The sequence below is a fragment of the Lemur catta genome, chromosome 8, assembly GCF_020740605.2.
Source record: "Lemur catta isolate mLemCat1 chromosome 8, mLemCat1.pri, whole genome shotgun sequence".
NCBI lineage: Eukaryota > Metazoa > Chordata > Mammalia > Primates > Lemuridae > Lemur > Lemur catta.
The window spans coordinates 1107275-1122601 of NC_059135.1; the positions used below are offsets into that span (position 1 = coordinate 1107275).

Sequence of the window (15327 nt, forward strand, 5' to 3'; positions counted from 1 at the left end):
CGGCCCCACCTGTAGTTCCAGGTCTTCAACATCCAGGATAAGGACCGGATCTCGGCCATGCAGAGCATCTTCCGGAAGACCAAGGCCCTGGGGGACGAGGAGAGCTAAGCCGGCTGCCCCGCCCCCAGGCCCCCTGCGCGGCACCACGGGAGCCCCCACACGTTTGGGGGAGGGTGGGCTTCTCCGTGAGGTGGTGGTGAAGGGACTTTGTCCCCAGGACCACCCTCAGACTGCCGGGGGATGGGGACAACCTCTGAGAACCTGAGAGCTCCGGGCAGGCCAGTGCCCTGTCACCGGGTGAGGCCCGGGCGAAGGTGCGACGCTTGCCGGCCCATCTGCGTGACGTGGTCAAGAAACTGCATTTCTGCACAAGGCCTGGAGCTTGCGGGCCTGTCCTGCCCACACCGTATGGTGACAAAATGCTGTATGTTTGGTCTGAGATAAATGAGTGCCCTGGATATACCCGTAGCGATGGCGCCTGCACTTCTTGTGTGTCCACATGGAAAATACCCCTCGAACACAGGAGCCGAGGCAGCTTGTGTGCAGCACATTCAAGCCTTCTCCTTTCTTGGCAGCGACCCTCCTTCCCCGGGGTGTCCCCACATCCTCGTTCACCGAGGACACTGGAGCCCACAGAGGGGCCATGGCCCGGCACCATCCGCTCCCCCGTCCCTGTGGACGTGCCCCGTCTGACGCAAGATGCCCTCTCTGGCGTCTGATGCCCCTGTCTGTGCTGGCCACTCTGCGTCCCCACCTCACATGCTCTCGTCCTGCCTGCAGCCCAGGGACCTCCACGGGCCAGCCCAGGGGACGTTTCCTGCCGTCCATCCTCTTTGGCCTCTCAGGGGCGTGTACCCCTCAGCTCTGAGCCCCAGCCCTCACCCTGGGCTCTTGGTGGGGGGGACAAGGGGACCTGCCATTGCACGGCAAGTGTGCAGCCGCCGCTCCCGGGACTCCTCCAAAAGGAACCACACACTGACGGCAGGAGAGGCCCAGGTCCCTTGAGGACTGTAGGACCCAGCGCCTGAGCTGACACCAGTGCAGGGGCCCAAAATGCCATCACGTCCCCTCCTAGGGTGGGGCTTGCGGAAGACAGAATCTTGGTCCACATCTGGTTCCTAATGGTGCACAGGGTCCAGGCCCCCCGCGTGGCCGTTTCCTTGGTGTCTGAGCGTGATCAGGACGGCCGCGTGTGGTAGGGTGAGGGCTGCGGTAGCGGGAGGCCGAGGGGAAGAGTCTGAACCAGCCCCACTCCCACGGCCCAAGGAACCCGGCCCGCCGGCAGCAGGCACACCGTGTCCTGGGTGCAGTAACAGAATTTCCTGCCCCTGCAAGGACTTTAATTCACCAGCAAAAACCAGACAGATTGTGGTGGGTGACGGCGGGTGACAGCGGGTTACATAAGTTAGACCAACTTGGCACCTGCGGTCCAGGTGCTGTGCTGGACACGTGATCGTCAGTTGAGCAGCACAGCAGGGCCTCGGGAGTTGCTAGGTGGCCCCCGGCTGGGCAGTGTGTTCTTTCCAAGCCCCACCATGGGCAGGAGCAGAGACAGTCTGCGTTCCCTTGGGAGATGGGACAGCGTGAGCCCACGGTCTGGCCCAGGCGGGTCACCCTCGGGCTCTGTGTCACCACATGGGCCCAACGGACCTTCATCACCGGGCGCTCTGCAGACTGTGGTGCTGGTTCACTGTACCAATGACGCCTGCTGATCAGACCGGGCCGTACCTGGCAGGTTCTTCGGATGCTCTGTAAGGTGCGTCCACTCCAAAGGGTGGGAGATAACAGAGTCCCAGGGTCTGAGCCCTTGGTGAAGATCTGGGCCATGCGAGACGTTGCTTCCACGGTGAAAGAGGAGGTGTGGCCTTGCCCCCACCTGGCGGGCTCGTTGGACTTGGCGGCAGCGTGCGCTCGCTCAGGAGCGCCCACTAATTGGGCGACTCAGAAGCTGTGAGTGCTGTGGGCGGAGCCACACGGGAACCTGTTCAGCAGGTTTGTGCCACGATCTAGCCGTGGTGCTGGCAGCAGCCACAGCAGAAAGGGGCACCACGTGGCGTCTCTGGCAAGCCCCGGCATGGAGCCAACGTTCTGCCGCAGAGAACTAGTCGCTGCTTGAAAAGCAGTGCTTGGCATGATGTTGGCCCAGGGGAGAAGGACCCAGGCCAGTGGACGCCAAGTAACCCTATGGCCGAGCCGCCCACCATGAGCCGAGTGTGACAGGGCCATGAGTGTGGGGGTGGCAGTGGCGGGGCAGCAGCCGGCCACTGTACATGGACGTGGCCCACTCAGCATCAGGCCAAGCGGGGGGTGGTGGGAGCCAGCCAGTTGCAGGGACAATGGCCGGAGCCGTCACGTCACCACAGGCGCGCACGACACCTTCCCTCGCTGCACACAGATGCTGCCAGAGGTCCCCGGGACCAGCTGACGGAAGAAGAAAACCTGGAGTCCAGTTGGTGGGTGTGACGGCGCAAACCCACATGGACCGTCCCGGCTGAGGTTCCTGAGACACAGCGCGAGGGAAACCCTCCCGTGGGCAGAGCACACGAAGTGTGCACGGTCCACGCGCTTTGTGGAGAGGGACAAGTGGCCCAAGTAAAGGAAACACATGGACTTCAAGGCAGAGCATCACCAGAGGTGACGGGGAACATTTCACAACGACAGAAAAGTCAGTTCATCAAGAGGACGAAACACTCCCAACAACAGACCTTCAAGATCCGTGAAGAAAGCGGGCAGCGCTGGAGACAGACGCAGACAAACCACGTGCAGACTTGCAGACTTGCGTGCACACCGTCAGCGCTCGGCAGGAAGAGTGACACAGACATCAGCAAGCACACAGGAGACTGAACACGGCCACCACGCCACCCTCACACCTGTCTGCAGACGCCTGCACCCGGCAGTGGCAGGGGACACGCTTGCCTTGCGTGTCGTGGAACAGTCGCTGAGACAAGATCTCAAGCCACTTACAAACATGTCAAACTCCACATGCGGTATGATCTCTGACCCCAACAGACGGGATTAGAAATGAAGAACAGTAAGATATTTAGAATATCCCCCAAATATTTGGGAATTACACAACATAAGTGTGAATAATCTGTGGTTCAAAGAGGAAATCACAAGCGAAATCAGAAAACACTTTGCCCTGAGTGATAAAGGAAACAGCATCTGTCAGGATTTGGGAGACACAGCGAAGAAAGTGCTCAGAGGAAAAGGTTTCGCTTTAAACGCTCGTTATCAGAACAGAACAAATGTTTAAAATCAATTACTTTAGCTTCTACTATAGGAAGCTAGAAAAACAGGAGCAAATTAAAACCGAAGGAAGTAAAATAAAAGGAATAATAAAACCAAGAGTGGAAATGAACAGAAAACAAACAATAGAGAAACACAATAAAGGCAAATGTCACTTTTTGTAAAGATTAATAAAATTGACAGCCCTGTAGCAAGACGGGTCCACGACACAAAGGGAACATACAAATTGCCAACGTCATGAACGGCCAGGGAAGTAACCAGACGTCCCACAGATGCTGAAGGACGGCAAAGGGACGTCGCTACGATGTCACGCTGACACGTTCGACAGCTGGGACGAAGCGCAGGCGTGCCCTGGGTGGACAGATCACCAAGACCAGCGTGCGAGCAAAGATAAAAATCTAAAGAACCCCTTGTCTATTAAGAAAACTGAATACATTAAAAAAAAACGCTTCCCATAAATAACACTGCCGTCTCAGAAGGCTTCACCGGTAAATTCTAGCAAACACTCGAGGCAAACTTTATCAGAAAACAAAGCAGAAGGCCCCGAGCCCAAGCCATTTTAGGAGGTTTTCATAACCTTGATACCAAGACCTGACAAAGACACTAGGAGAACGTGAGAGATAATCGATGAAATCAGCACAGCAGCAGAGCAGAGAAGCACAACCGTACGGTCATCCCACCGCAGGCAGAGAAGGCGCCTGAGCAAACACCCGTTAGTGGCAGCTACTCTCAGCAAGGGCAGAAGGGCCATGTCTGACAGTGGCACCAGGTCGATCCGCAGGAACCCACGGCCGGCGTGGCGGGAACTTGAGACGTCGAGCACGTTTCTCCCAGACGACTCTGCACCGCACGCGTGTGGTCCTCACCTACGTAATCCCGCACGGAGAAATAAGCAAGACGGCAGGAATATTGGAAAACAAGAATAAAAAGTCTCCGTAATCACAATTTGATTATCTACTTAGAAAATTTGAAGGAATCTATCATACAAAGAAACTACTAGACCTTGTGAATTTATCAAGGTCAGACGGCACGACATTAATGTAGAAAAGATAACTGTACTATATATTAAAAATAATCAGAAATGGGCCGGATGTGATGGTTCACACCTGTAATCCTAGCACTCTGGGAGGCCGAGGCGGGAGGATCGCTCAAGTTCAGGAGTTTGAGACCAGCCTGAGCAAGAGTGAGACCCCGTCTCTACTAAAAATAGAAAGAAATGATCTGGACAGCTAAAAATCTATATAGAAAAAATTAGCTGGGCATGGTGGTGCATGCCTGTAGTCCCAGCTACTCGGGAGGCTGAGGCAGTAGGATTGCTTAAGCCCAGGAGTCTGAGGTTGCTGTGAGCTAGGCTGATGCCACGGCACTCACTCTAGCCTGGGCAACAGAGCGAGACTCTGTCTCAAAAAAAAAAAAAAAAAAATCAGAAATGAAATTTATGCCATTATAATAGCGTCAAAAATAGCGAACACCTAGGAATGGATCTAATAAAAGATATGGAAGCCCTCTACACTGAAAACTAGAAACATTGCTGAGAGTGATTTAAAAAGGTCTAAATTCATGTTGATGAATTGGAAAGTAGGACTTCCTTGTTCCTAACCGGATGCATAGATGTGGTGCAGCTCCCATCACAATTCCAGCTATTCTGCAGAAACAGGCAAGACGAGTCTAAAATCCATACGGACAAAGGATTTAGGATAGGAAAGCATCTTAAAGTGGAGGACAAAGTTGGAGGATTTGCACTATTTGACTGCAAGACTTACTGCGAAGCCACCTACAGTATTTCCGGCAGCCTGGGGTCGACACAGGGACAGACAAGCAGCGACGGAACAGTAGAGAGGCCCACAGTGGACCCACTGTGTGTGGTCACTTGCCTGTGACCAAGCGGTCAGGTCAATTAACTGTGACAGGAGGGTCTGCTGACCAGACGCTGCGGAAACAACCGGGTATCAGCATGCGTAAAAATGACCTTTGACCTCTGTTCCATCCCATGCACAAATTAACATGAGGTGTATCCTAGACCTAGGTGCAAACGCTGACGCCATAAAGTTTCTAGAAGAAACAGGAATGTACCTTCACAATTCCAAAGTAGGCAAAGGTTCTCAGATGAGATGCAGACGGATCCTAGAGGAAAACACGTAGTTAAATAGGACTTTGCCAAAGGTACAAATAGCTGCCCTTTGAAAGACACTGTTAAAAAACGAATAGGTGAGCCGCGGAGTCGGGGAGATACCCAGGCCACACACACCTGAGAGCATCTAGAACATATAAAAATAACTACCACAAATCAACAACGAAGAGACCAAAATTCAAATAATATGAGCAAAATATTTGAATGGATACTTCTAAAAGGAGACACACAAACGGCCGATGGCACGTGAAAGATGCTCCGCAGAAAACACCACCAAACGTGGCGGGGGCACGTGGAACTCTCACTCGTGGCCGTGGGAATGGGATGTCACAGCCCCTTCGGAGAATTCTGTGGTTTCGCTTCTAACGTCAGGCCGTCCTCCAACCCCGCAGCTCCAGGCCCGCGTTCCTACCCAGGACGGCGGGAACAAAGCTCTGGGTAAGGACGTTCCTCACATCGGCAGCGGACGACATGGCCGCGTGGCGTGACAGCACTCAGCAAAGGCCGACGAGTCCCCACGACGCGTGTGGACAGCAAGTGTCAGGTGACAGCAGCAGACGCAGCGGAGAGTGTGCTGTATGTTCCACGGACAAGAAACCCTGGCAGGCGGAGCCGACCGCTGGTGACAGAAACCAGACGGGGGTGGGTGCGGGTGGTCGTCGGCCAGGGGCACACCGCCGGGTAATTCTGGGCTCACCTCCCAAATAAGCTGCTTGTACTTGAATTCTGGTCTCAGTATCTGCTTCTGGGGAAACCAGACCGAGGCAGGGCTACTCTCTGGACCGGGCCCCGTGGGGCCCTGTGTGTCCTGGCTCCCAACCCCCCCACCCCATCTCCAGCCCCTCCCCACTCTGCCCTTGGGGCTCCTGGCCCTCCTGTCCCTCCTGGCCCTGTGCTGGTCACAGCTGTGCCTTGAGGGGCCGTGTGGTCCCATCAATGTGATCACGGCGGCTGTGGGCCTCTGGCCTGCTTGTGGCCCTGTCCCACACGCACACACACACGCGTGCCCTGCTGCTCCAGCAAGTGAGGGCCGGAGCCAGGCCATCCCCTCCCCACACGGGGCTGCCCCCTGGACAAGAGGGAGACCCTGCCCGGCCTTCCTCCTGCAGCCTCTCAGCACCAGGGAGGACCTGGAGGTGTGGGCGTGACAGAGGCTGGGGGGTCAGGCCCTTCCTAGGAACCGAGGGGACCCAGCAGGGGCGGGAGTGGGGCTCGGGCCACACCCAGCTGCACATCTGTGGCCGTGGTGGCTGTGGGGCTCGCCTGGAGGTGGCATGTGCAGGTGCGTTTGGGGCTGTGACATCCAGGGCCAGACTGTGTGACAGCATCCCCAATCCGGGGGAGGCCCCGGAAGAGGGTCTGCCTCATGGGCTCTGGGACAGGAGTACCCCCGGGGTCCACGAGGGGGCGGTGCAGGGAGCAGTGTCCCCCCACCCCCCCCCCATCAGACAGACACCCACAAAGAGAGGTGAGGTGGGTTTTTATTGAATGTGCCCAGAAGCCCGGTGGCCTGCATGGCCTGCAGCTCCTGGGGACGGCACCGGGGTCCGGAGCTCCTGTGGCCTGTTCCCAGGAGGCCCCACCTGGGGAGAAGGGCTGCCCGGGCCGGGGGCGCTGCGGGGCCTGTCCTCGGGTGCCACCTCCCCCGTTTGGGTCAGCGGCTGTGCTGTCCCCAGGCCCCCTGACCGCACAGGGTCTGTTTGCTCCTGGCCCCTGCAGCCAGCGTGGGCCGGGGCGTCACAGCTTCTTCTTGGGGCAGCGCTGCAGGGCCTCCTTCAGGGCCTCCATCACGCGGTCCACGCTGTCCCGGGAGGCATTGCAGCCCAGCAGGCCGATGCGCAGCACCTGGGGCCAGGCCGGGCGCACACGTCAGCCTCTGGCCCCGCCGAGGGTGGTCAGAGCCGGGGCGGGCCCACCCCTTGGGCCCACCCACCCAGCGCACACTGGCTCACAGGGGGAGACAGGAGGCCCCGCAAGACCCTGGCCGAGCTGATGCTCCCCCTCTGCATCCACGGAGCTTGTGAGGGGAGTCCCGGGGTGGCAGTGGGGTCACTCAGACACGCTGGACCCCAGTGTGGGGTTCCAGCCCGGCTGTCTGGCTCCACTCAGAGGGCAGGGAGGACGCTCTGAGTGCAGTTGTAGAGGCCGCGCCCGGTGACCTCGCCAAGCTGGGGTGGAAGCGGGACAGGAGGGTACAGGTCACCCGCACCCCCCAGACAGCGGGGCCCCTTTCTGGACGCCCCTGCCGCCCTGGGCCCTCCAGACCCGGCCTTGCCCTGGGCTTGGTGCACAGTGGGGTGGTGAGTTTCTGGGGAGGCGCAGGCGGCCCCACCCCCGGGAGCTCCCTGTCACCTTCCCCGTAGAGGGCCCGAGGCCACCCGTGATCTCAATGCCGAAGTGGTCCATGACATAGTTGACGATGTCCCTCCAGTCGTAGCCAGCAGGAACGGCCACGGTGGTGACCGTGGGCAGCCGGGTCGCCTACAGGAGGGTCCGGCTCAGCCCTGGGGCCAGATGCCCTGCAGGGGCCCTCAGAGTGGCTCTTGCCCGGGGTCACCTGCCCAGCCTGAGCTGGCCTGGCCCCGGGCTCCAGAGGAGGGCAGGGAGGCCTCACTCGCCTGTCCCTGCAGGGCAACCGAGCCACCTGGGACTGCAGGGTGTCTCTACAAGTCTGTCCCAAGGCAGGTGGGAAAGAGTCCCTCAGCCCCCGCCCCCGTGGGTGCAGGGCTGTCCCCGTGGTGCAGGGCCCCTTACCGACTCCCTCACGAAGAGCTGCAGCCCCAGCCCCTGCAGGCGTCCGTGCAGGTACGCCGTGGCCTCCCGGTGCTGCCGCCAGCTGTTCTCCAGGCCCTGTGCGGGAGAGGGAGTCTGGGCGGGCACTGGCAGGGGCAGGGCAGGGCGAGAGCCCCTCCCTCTGTGCTAAACGAGGGAGGAACTGGCTCTGCAGGCATGGAGGGGGAGCCCCTGCAGGCATGGACTGGGGCCTCATCTGCCCACTGGCTGCAGACTGGCAGCCACGCCTCCTCCCGGCCTCTTCCCTCCTCCCACACCTCCTGGACCCGCAGCAATGGAGTGTCCAGGAGTGTCCACACCTGTTCCCAGCAGCGCACCTGTTCCCGGGCCTGTCCTCCCACCCTGCTCACAGCCAGCGCTCTGAGCACACCAGCCCAGCCCCCTCCCCTGCCTGGTGTCACCCCTCGCCCTGGGCACCGTGGACATTTCCTTCCCTGCAGGCCGGGCCATCAGCAAACCTGCTCACTCTTAGGAGCCCCCATCCCACTGGCCTGAGGGACCTTGGCTTCCCGGAGACACGCCAGCCCCAGCCCCTCCCCGCACGGCCCGGTCCCTGGGCCAGGGGCCTCCTCAGGCTGCTCCCACCCCGCCCTCCACGCACCTGCTCCGCCAGGAGGGCCAGGCTCTCTCTCAGGCTGTAGAGGCTGACGATGGGGGTCGTGTGGTGGTACCTGGGGGACAGGAGGGGCTTGGTCCTGCACCACAGGACAGGGAGGGGCAGCTGTGGCTGTCCTGGCCCCAGCAGCACGGGCTGTCTGACACAGTGGCCTCCTCCTCGGGGGCCCCGTCCACGCTCCCAGCTACGGACGCGCAGCTGGAAGGCAGCTGGTTCTGCTGGGGAGAGCAAGGCCCGTGTAGGGGCCCGGCCAGCGTGAAGCGGGAGGCCGGCAGGACAGAGACATGCCGCTGCCACCTCCCACTGCGGTCCCCGAGGCCCCAGCGTCCCTGAGAAGCCAGCACTGGACCCTCCGTGCCCCCGGCTAGGGCACAGTTCCGGGTGTGCTGTCCCCGTGTGTAACATCAGGGGCCTTGGGTTTATGGCCAAGGTCACCCCAGAGAGCCCCTGGCTCACCCTCACGTTTGAGAGAGGGGTAAACTGAGGCCCAGGGACAGGAAGTTGAGGCAGGACCAGGTCCCAGTGCCTGAGGGTGTGCTGGGGTTCCAGGAGGACAGGGTTTGTGGAAGGGGCGGTGGGGGCCGTGCCCTTGACCTGAGCCTCCAGGCCAGGCAGGAACAGGGGCCACAGGGTGGGGCCCCTGATGGGCTGGCACAGGTGACTCCTGGCCTCTGGCTGGGGTGTGGGGGCAGGAAGGGGGACCCTGGGCCCTGTGCGTAGGGCTGAGCCACTGGGGGTGCAGGGAGAGGCCCTCCCCACACCCGGCCCGGCCCTTACACCCTGGGCTTGTCGTCGCAGCCCCAGATGTTGGCCAGCCACTTGAGGTCCAGGTAGAAGGAGAAGGGCTTGGTCCTCCGAGTGTAGGCCTTGTTCCTGAGGAGGAGGAGCCAGCCTGAGCCCCGCCCCTCAGTGTGGGCTGAAGCCTGGCGACTCAGTGGTGTCCTGATGCCGAGGGACCCCCCTACCCCCACGCGGGGCAGCTGCAAGCCTTAAGTGCATCTATTCCCCGTCGCTCCAACTTGACGTGTCCAGCCCGGGCCTCTCCCCAAGCTCCAGACTCAGACCCAGCCGCCTCCTCCACCCTCCCTTGTGGTCCAGCCTGAACCTCAGACTCCCTGCATCCAACATGGAGTTGCAGAATTCACCCCGAAATCCTCTCTGATCTGGTAGGTGGCACCACCAGTCACCTGCCTGCAGCTGGCTGGGAGGTGCCTGTGGAGGCCTGTCCCCCACCCCTCCCCTCTGTCCCGCGGGGCTCAGGGTCTGCACAGCAGGGTCAGGAGCTGGCCTGTGCCCATCCCTTGGGCAGCTCCTGGACGCCGGGTTGGTGGGGGCTGGGCCTTGGGCCCCTGGTCCTTGCTGGGCCACCCCTGGGCACGAGGCTGGGGGACTCCCAGAATGCCCGGCCCTCCCCTCAATGGCCACCTGGCTCCCCGTGCTCTGGGAGCTTTGGGGCGGGCCCAGGCCTTCCACCCCTGCTGACAGCGTGCAGGGTGGGCTGCAGCTGTGAGGACTCGGAGGATCCCACCCCCAGCCCCCGCCAGCCCCTCCCTCCAGGCGCTCACCTGGCCCTGTCGCTGAAGGAGATGGGGGCGCTCCCGGGCGGGGCGTTCAGGACCTTCTGGGCTCCGGAGTACAAGACGTCAATGCCTGTGGCCGGGGTGGGGGGCGCTCAGGACCGGGGATACCTCCCAGGGCGGGTGACTGCCCGGCTGGGCCCGCCCTGCGGCCGGGGGGCTAAGGCTCCGCTGGGGGCAGTGACGGGGCTGTGGGCGCTCGCTCACCTTGCTGGTCCATGTAGATGGGCGCCCCGCCCAGGGATGCCACCGAGTCCACCAGCAGCAGGCACTGGTACCTGCAGGGGGTGAGGGCAGAGGGCAGAGGGCAGAGGGCAGCAGGGTGAAGCAGGAGGCCCCAGAGGGCCCAGACCCTTGTCCAGGGCATCTGGAGGCCAGCGAGGAGGGGGTGCTGCTTCGTCCCGACTCCGTCTAGACCCGCCAGGCCCCGGCTCTGCCCTGCCCGCGTCGGAGCCCAGGGCGCTGCGGGCAGGTGTGTGAGGCCAGCCGGGCAGTCTGCGGTCCTGGGCCCGACTGAGCGCCAAGAGCCTGTGTGGTGCCCACTGGGGGCGGGGAGTCCCGGACCCTGAGAACACAGAGTCCGGAAACAGCCAGGCAGCAGCACCGAAAGCTTTCGCCCTCCTCTACCTCCACGTTCCCTTGCAAGGAAAGGCACGAGAAGCATCTCACGCTGGCCACGGATGGGGACAGTCGGGGTCCTGGTGAAGCCAAGACGAGTTACGCCTGTGGCCTTTATTCACAGGCCGGGTCCCCTACCGGAGTGACCTTCCTGGCTGGGGAGAGCTTCCCCTCTGTCCTGTGGTCAGGACATGGCTGCTGGGTCACCTGGGGCTCTGTCCCCAGTTCTCTGGGGGTCCCATCTGCTGCCACTCGAGGCCCACCATGTGCACCCCGTGCATGGCTAGGGAGGCTGGAGGGTGCAGTAGGGGCAGCGTTGGGGCCCTGGTGACCTTGGCCCTCAGCACAGGGGCGGGCATGGCACAGGGGCACTCGCCAGGGAGCACTGGAGCCCGCCCTGTCCGTGGGGTTGCCCTTAGTGGGAGGAGCCCACCTAGACAGCCCAGAGCAAGGAGGACCTGAGAGGGGCCTGCACCCTGCCACGTGGCAGAGGCCTGGGGAGGGGCAGCTGGGCTTCACCTGCCACCTCTCAGAGGTGTGGGGGCACCTTCCCCTCTGGGCCAGCCTGGCTCCTGGCTGTGCCCCAGCAATGCCACCCTGGGGATAGGCTCACCTGTGGGGGCAGCCCACCTGTGGGGACAGCTCACCTATGGAGACTGGCTCACCTGTGGGGACAGCTCACCTGTGGGGGCAGCTCACCTATGGAGACTGGCTCACCTGTGGGGACAGCTCACCTGTGGGGGCAGCTCACCTATGGAGATTGGCTCACCTGTGGGGACAGCTCACCTGTGGGGGCAGCTCACCTATGGAGACTGGCTCACCTGTGGGGACAGCTCACCTATGGAGACTGGCTCACCTGTGGGGACAGCTCACTTGTGGGGGCAGCTCACCTGTGGGGACAGCTCACCTATGGAGACTGGCTCACCTGTGGGGGCAGCTTACCTGTGGGGACAGCTCACCTATGGAGACTGGCTCACCTGTGGGGGCAGCTTACCTGTGGGGGCAGCTCACCTGTGGGGGCAGCTCACCTGTGGAGACTGGCTCACCTGTGGAGACTGGCTCACCTGTGGCAGAGCTCCCCGTAGCCGTCGAGGGGCTGCAGCACTCCGGTGGACGACTCCCCATGAGTCAAGAACAGCAGCACCGGCTTGTGCTGGGCCAGGCCCTGAGGGGCAGTGGCAGGGCTATGGTGGCAGCGCTGTGGGGGTGTGGCCAGCCCTCCCAGACACACCTTTGCTGGTGAGGGCAGGGCCAGGACCCCCACAAACACTGCCTCACACCCCCCATCAGTGTGTGCTGGGGGAGGGGCCGGGCGTCTCGGCTCTGGGGGAAGCGCGTTTTCTGGGAAGAAGGCTTTGGGCCCAGGGCGGAGGAAGAGACCCCAGCCTCCTGCGGCAGCCCTGACAGGCGAGCTCTGCTGAGTCCCCGTAATCTGGGCGGGTTGGGACTGACTTCACCCAACAGGGAGGGGCTGGGGCCCTGAGTGTCAGGGACATGTCCTGCATCTCTGACCCCAGGCCCCAGACCCAGCCTCCTGCCTCCAGCCCCTCTATGTGGCCCTGACTCAGTTTCCCTGCCAGACAGAAGCCTCCCCACTGTCTACCCACCTGGTCCCAGGTACTGGGCTACACTTGTGGCTGGTCACCAGACGCTAGGACGGGCTGAGGCCAAACAGGGGCCCAGCCTCCTGGCCCTGACCCCACCCTGCTGGCCGGCCACCTCCACCCCTCCCTGGGCCAGCACCCGCCCATACCTCCTCCACCTCCTGCAGCGTGTAGTGGCCTCCAGCGTCCTTGGTCATCGGGTGCACGCGGGCTCCTGGGGTGGGGGCAGAGGGCCAGTGAGCAGCTGCAGGAGCCAGTGTTGGGGACCACGGCCATGCTGACCCGAAGAGGAGGGGTCTGCTCAGCGAGGGCCCTCCTGGCCCCCCGGGCTGTGGGAACCGAGGCTTCTGGGGGCTCCAGATGAGGGTGGCCCCAGACCCAACTCAAATGTCCCTTCCTCAGGCCGCCTTCCCTGGGCCCGCGAGGCTGGGGCCGTCCTGGCTCCCAAGCAGCACTCGGCCAAGGCCAATAAACGAGCCTATGCACGAGCCCCAGGGGGGCGGGGGAGAGGTGGCCTTTGGGGGCCGCTCCTGGCCCAAGGCTCACAGAAAGCCCACATTTGGCAAATGTCTGAATGGAGGAAGGAAGGGATGAGTGAGGCTTAGCAAGCCTTGTCCTCTGCGGGCCTGGTCCTGAGCACGGGGAGACCAGAGTGCAGCAGGGAGGGGCCGGAGGTCAGGGCTGCAGTGCGGGGCGGGGTGGGGTGGGGCTTGCCCAGGCCACAGGTCTGGGGCACCTGAGCCCGTGTGCCCAAGGTCCACGTGGGGTCCTGGCCTTTGGCCCACCCTGGCTCACCTGGAAAACAGTGTGTGGGCTGAGGGGGATCAGGTGAGGGTCGGGAGCCCGGGCCCGTGGCTTGTCCATTAACCAGCACGGCCAAGGAGGAGCTGACCGAGCAGATGTCCCAACGCCACGGTCAATCATTAAGCCCAGGGCAGACTCTCGCTCCAGACTCCTCTCTTAGAAAATTTTACTCTGGAGCTGAAAACGCTGCAGAAACTCCGTGTTTTGTGGCTGACGCCAAGGCTCCAGAAGAAAGGCTGTTTCTGGGATTGGGGGGCAGGGCTCAGCCTCTGAAACCCTGTCCCGCCACGGAGCAGAGGTGACACCTGGGGCCTTGGGCTTTGCACTTGGGCCAGGGCTTCCCTGCACGCCGTCCCCACATGCTCCGAGCCAGCTCTCCCACACGCCGGGACACCGGGGACCGGGGCACGGCCGGGGTCCAGCCCCATCAGGTTCCAGGCCCGCGAGCGCCCTGACCCCTGCCTGGAGGAGGCGGCAGGCTAGTGGGGGTGGCCGCACAGGCAGTGAGCGCTCGCCCAGGGCCCGGCCAAGGCCAGTGCCTCGGGTGGAGGGCGCTTGGGACCCAGAGGCCTTGGGGGAGGACGGAGCCAGGCCACACCCCCCCAGCGCTCTCCTTACCGATGCGCTCCCCGATGTCCGCAGCCCGCTGGCCCCACACGCCGTTGACCCCGACCAGGAAGGAGTCCCCCGGCTCCAGCAGGTTGAACAGGGCGGCCTCCAGGGCGCAGTGTCCCGAGCCGCTGACGGCCAGCGTGAGGGGGTTCCTGGTCTGGAACACGTACTGGATGCCCTCCTTGATCTCGTCCATGATCTGGGCGGGAGACACAGGTCAGACCAGCTCCCTGCCCTCCCCAGGTGAGGGGCCGGCTCCAGGACCGACCACCCCCCTTGGACGGCGCAGGGACAGCCCTGCCCGGGCCTACCTGGAACATCTCCTTGTGCATGTGTCCGAGCAGCGGCAGGCCCCCGGCAGCCAGGACGCGGGGAGCCAGGTTAGAGGGGCCGGGCCCCAGCAGAAGCCGCTGGGGCACAGACAGGGGCTTGAGCAGGGCCTGTGGGGGTGCCACCAGCAGCTGGTGGGAGGCCATGGTCCGCACCCAGCCTGCCACTCGGGGCACCAGGGCCGCACTGGCCTTGGCCAGAGCCTGGAGCATTTCCCAGCTGGCGGTCGTGGGGCAGAGGCGGGACTGGCCGATGGCTCCTGCTACGCCTGCACCGTTGGCTGTCACTTGACCCTTTTATCAGTGCTCTTTCCGCAGGTCAGGCAGGGGTGTTGACCCCTCAGGCAGGGTCAGCCCCTGGAGGCCAGGCGGAGAAAAGCCCGAGGCAGAGCTGTCCTCCCTGCCCCTCCCCGCCCGCTCTCTAGTCTACGCTCGGCCCGGCACAGCCCGCTTAGCTGCGGGGTCTGGGCAGCTTCGCTTACAGGGTCAGAGAGAAGTGCTGTGGGCCTGGCGGGCCGTGCAGTGTGCGTGGCACCGCTCCGCTCTGACGGGCCTGCCAGCAGCTACGTGGGCATGGCTGGGCGCCAAGAAAACCTTACTTAGAAAAAGAAGGTGGGGCCCAGATTTGGCCCATGGACTGTAGGTGCTGACCCCAGCTTAGCTGACAGGAAGGCTCAGGGTAGCAAATACACAGGTGCTGCGTGTAAAGGCTCACACGCTCACACGCAGTCACACGCTCAACACATGCTCACATGATCACTCACACATGCTCACATACACACACTCACACTAACACACACTCACATGCTCACTCACACAGGGCACAGGGCTGGCCAGGGGTCCCGGGTGGGGGTGTGTGCCATGTTCCAGGCCAGAAGGTGTTGTCTTCTCCTGCGTCAACATAACCAGGAGGGGAGGTGTCGCAACTGCCCCCGCCACGGCGGGAGGGTGGACTGTGGAGTCCTGCTCAGGGCTTGGCCCGCCCCGCCTCACCCCT

The 15327-nt window shown here is 62.6% G+C and overlaps 1 protein-coding gene across 1 annotated transcript; it reads right to left on the bottom strand.

Annotated features, from left to right (window-relative positions):
- Positions 1–6840: 6840 nt before the first annotated feature.
- AGXT (alanine--glyoxylate and serine--pyruvate aminotransferase) lies at positions 6841–14878 on the bottom strand. The gene is made up of 11 exons (XM_045559908.1): positions 14313–14878; positions 14008–14200; positions 12735–12799; positions 12046–12146; positions 10571–10641; positions 10352–10436; positions 9564–9659; positions 8772–8841; positions 8132–8227; positions 7730–7858; positions 6841–7222 (listed from the first exon to the last, which is right to left on the bottom strand). Exons 1-11 carry the CDS (start codon positions 14541–14543, stop codon positions 7115–7117), a joined length of 1245 nt encoding a protein of 414 aa, XP_045415864.1. The 5' UTR covers positions 14544–14878; the 3' UTR covers positions 6841–7114.
- Positions 14879–15327: the final 449 nt, after the last annotated feature.

What these genes read in the sequence shown, in the direction of transcription:
- AGXT (XM_045559908.1), bottom strand. Translation starts at nt 14,543, where the DNA reads ATGCTCCAGGCTCTGGCCAAGGCCAGTGCGGCCCTGGTGCCCCGAGTG. An exon ending in GGACATCGGGGAGCGCATCG is followed by an intron (nt 12,800 to 14,007) that starts GTAAGGAGAGCG and finishes CCCCCACCCCAG; the next exon opens with GAGCCCGCGTGCACCCGATG. An exon ending in TCCTTCAGCGACAGGGCCAG is followed by an intron (nt 9,660 to 10,351) that starts GTGAGCGCCTGG and finishes CCTCCTCCTCAG; the next exon opens with GAACAAGGCCTACACTCGGA.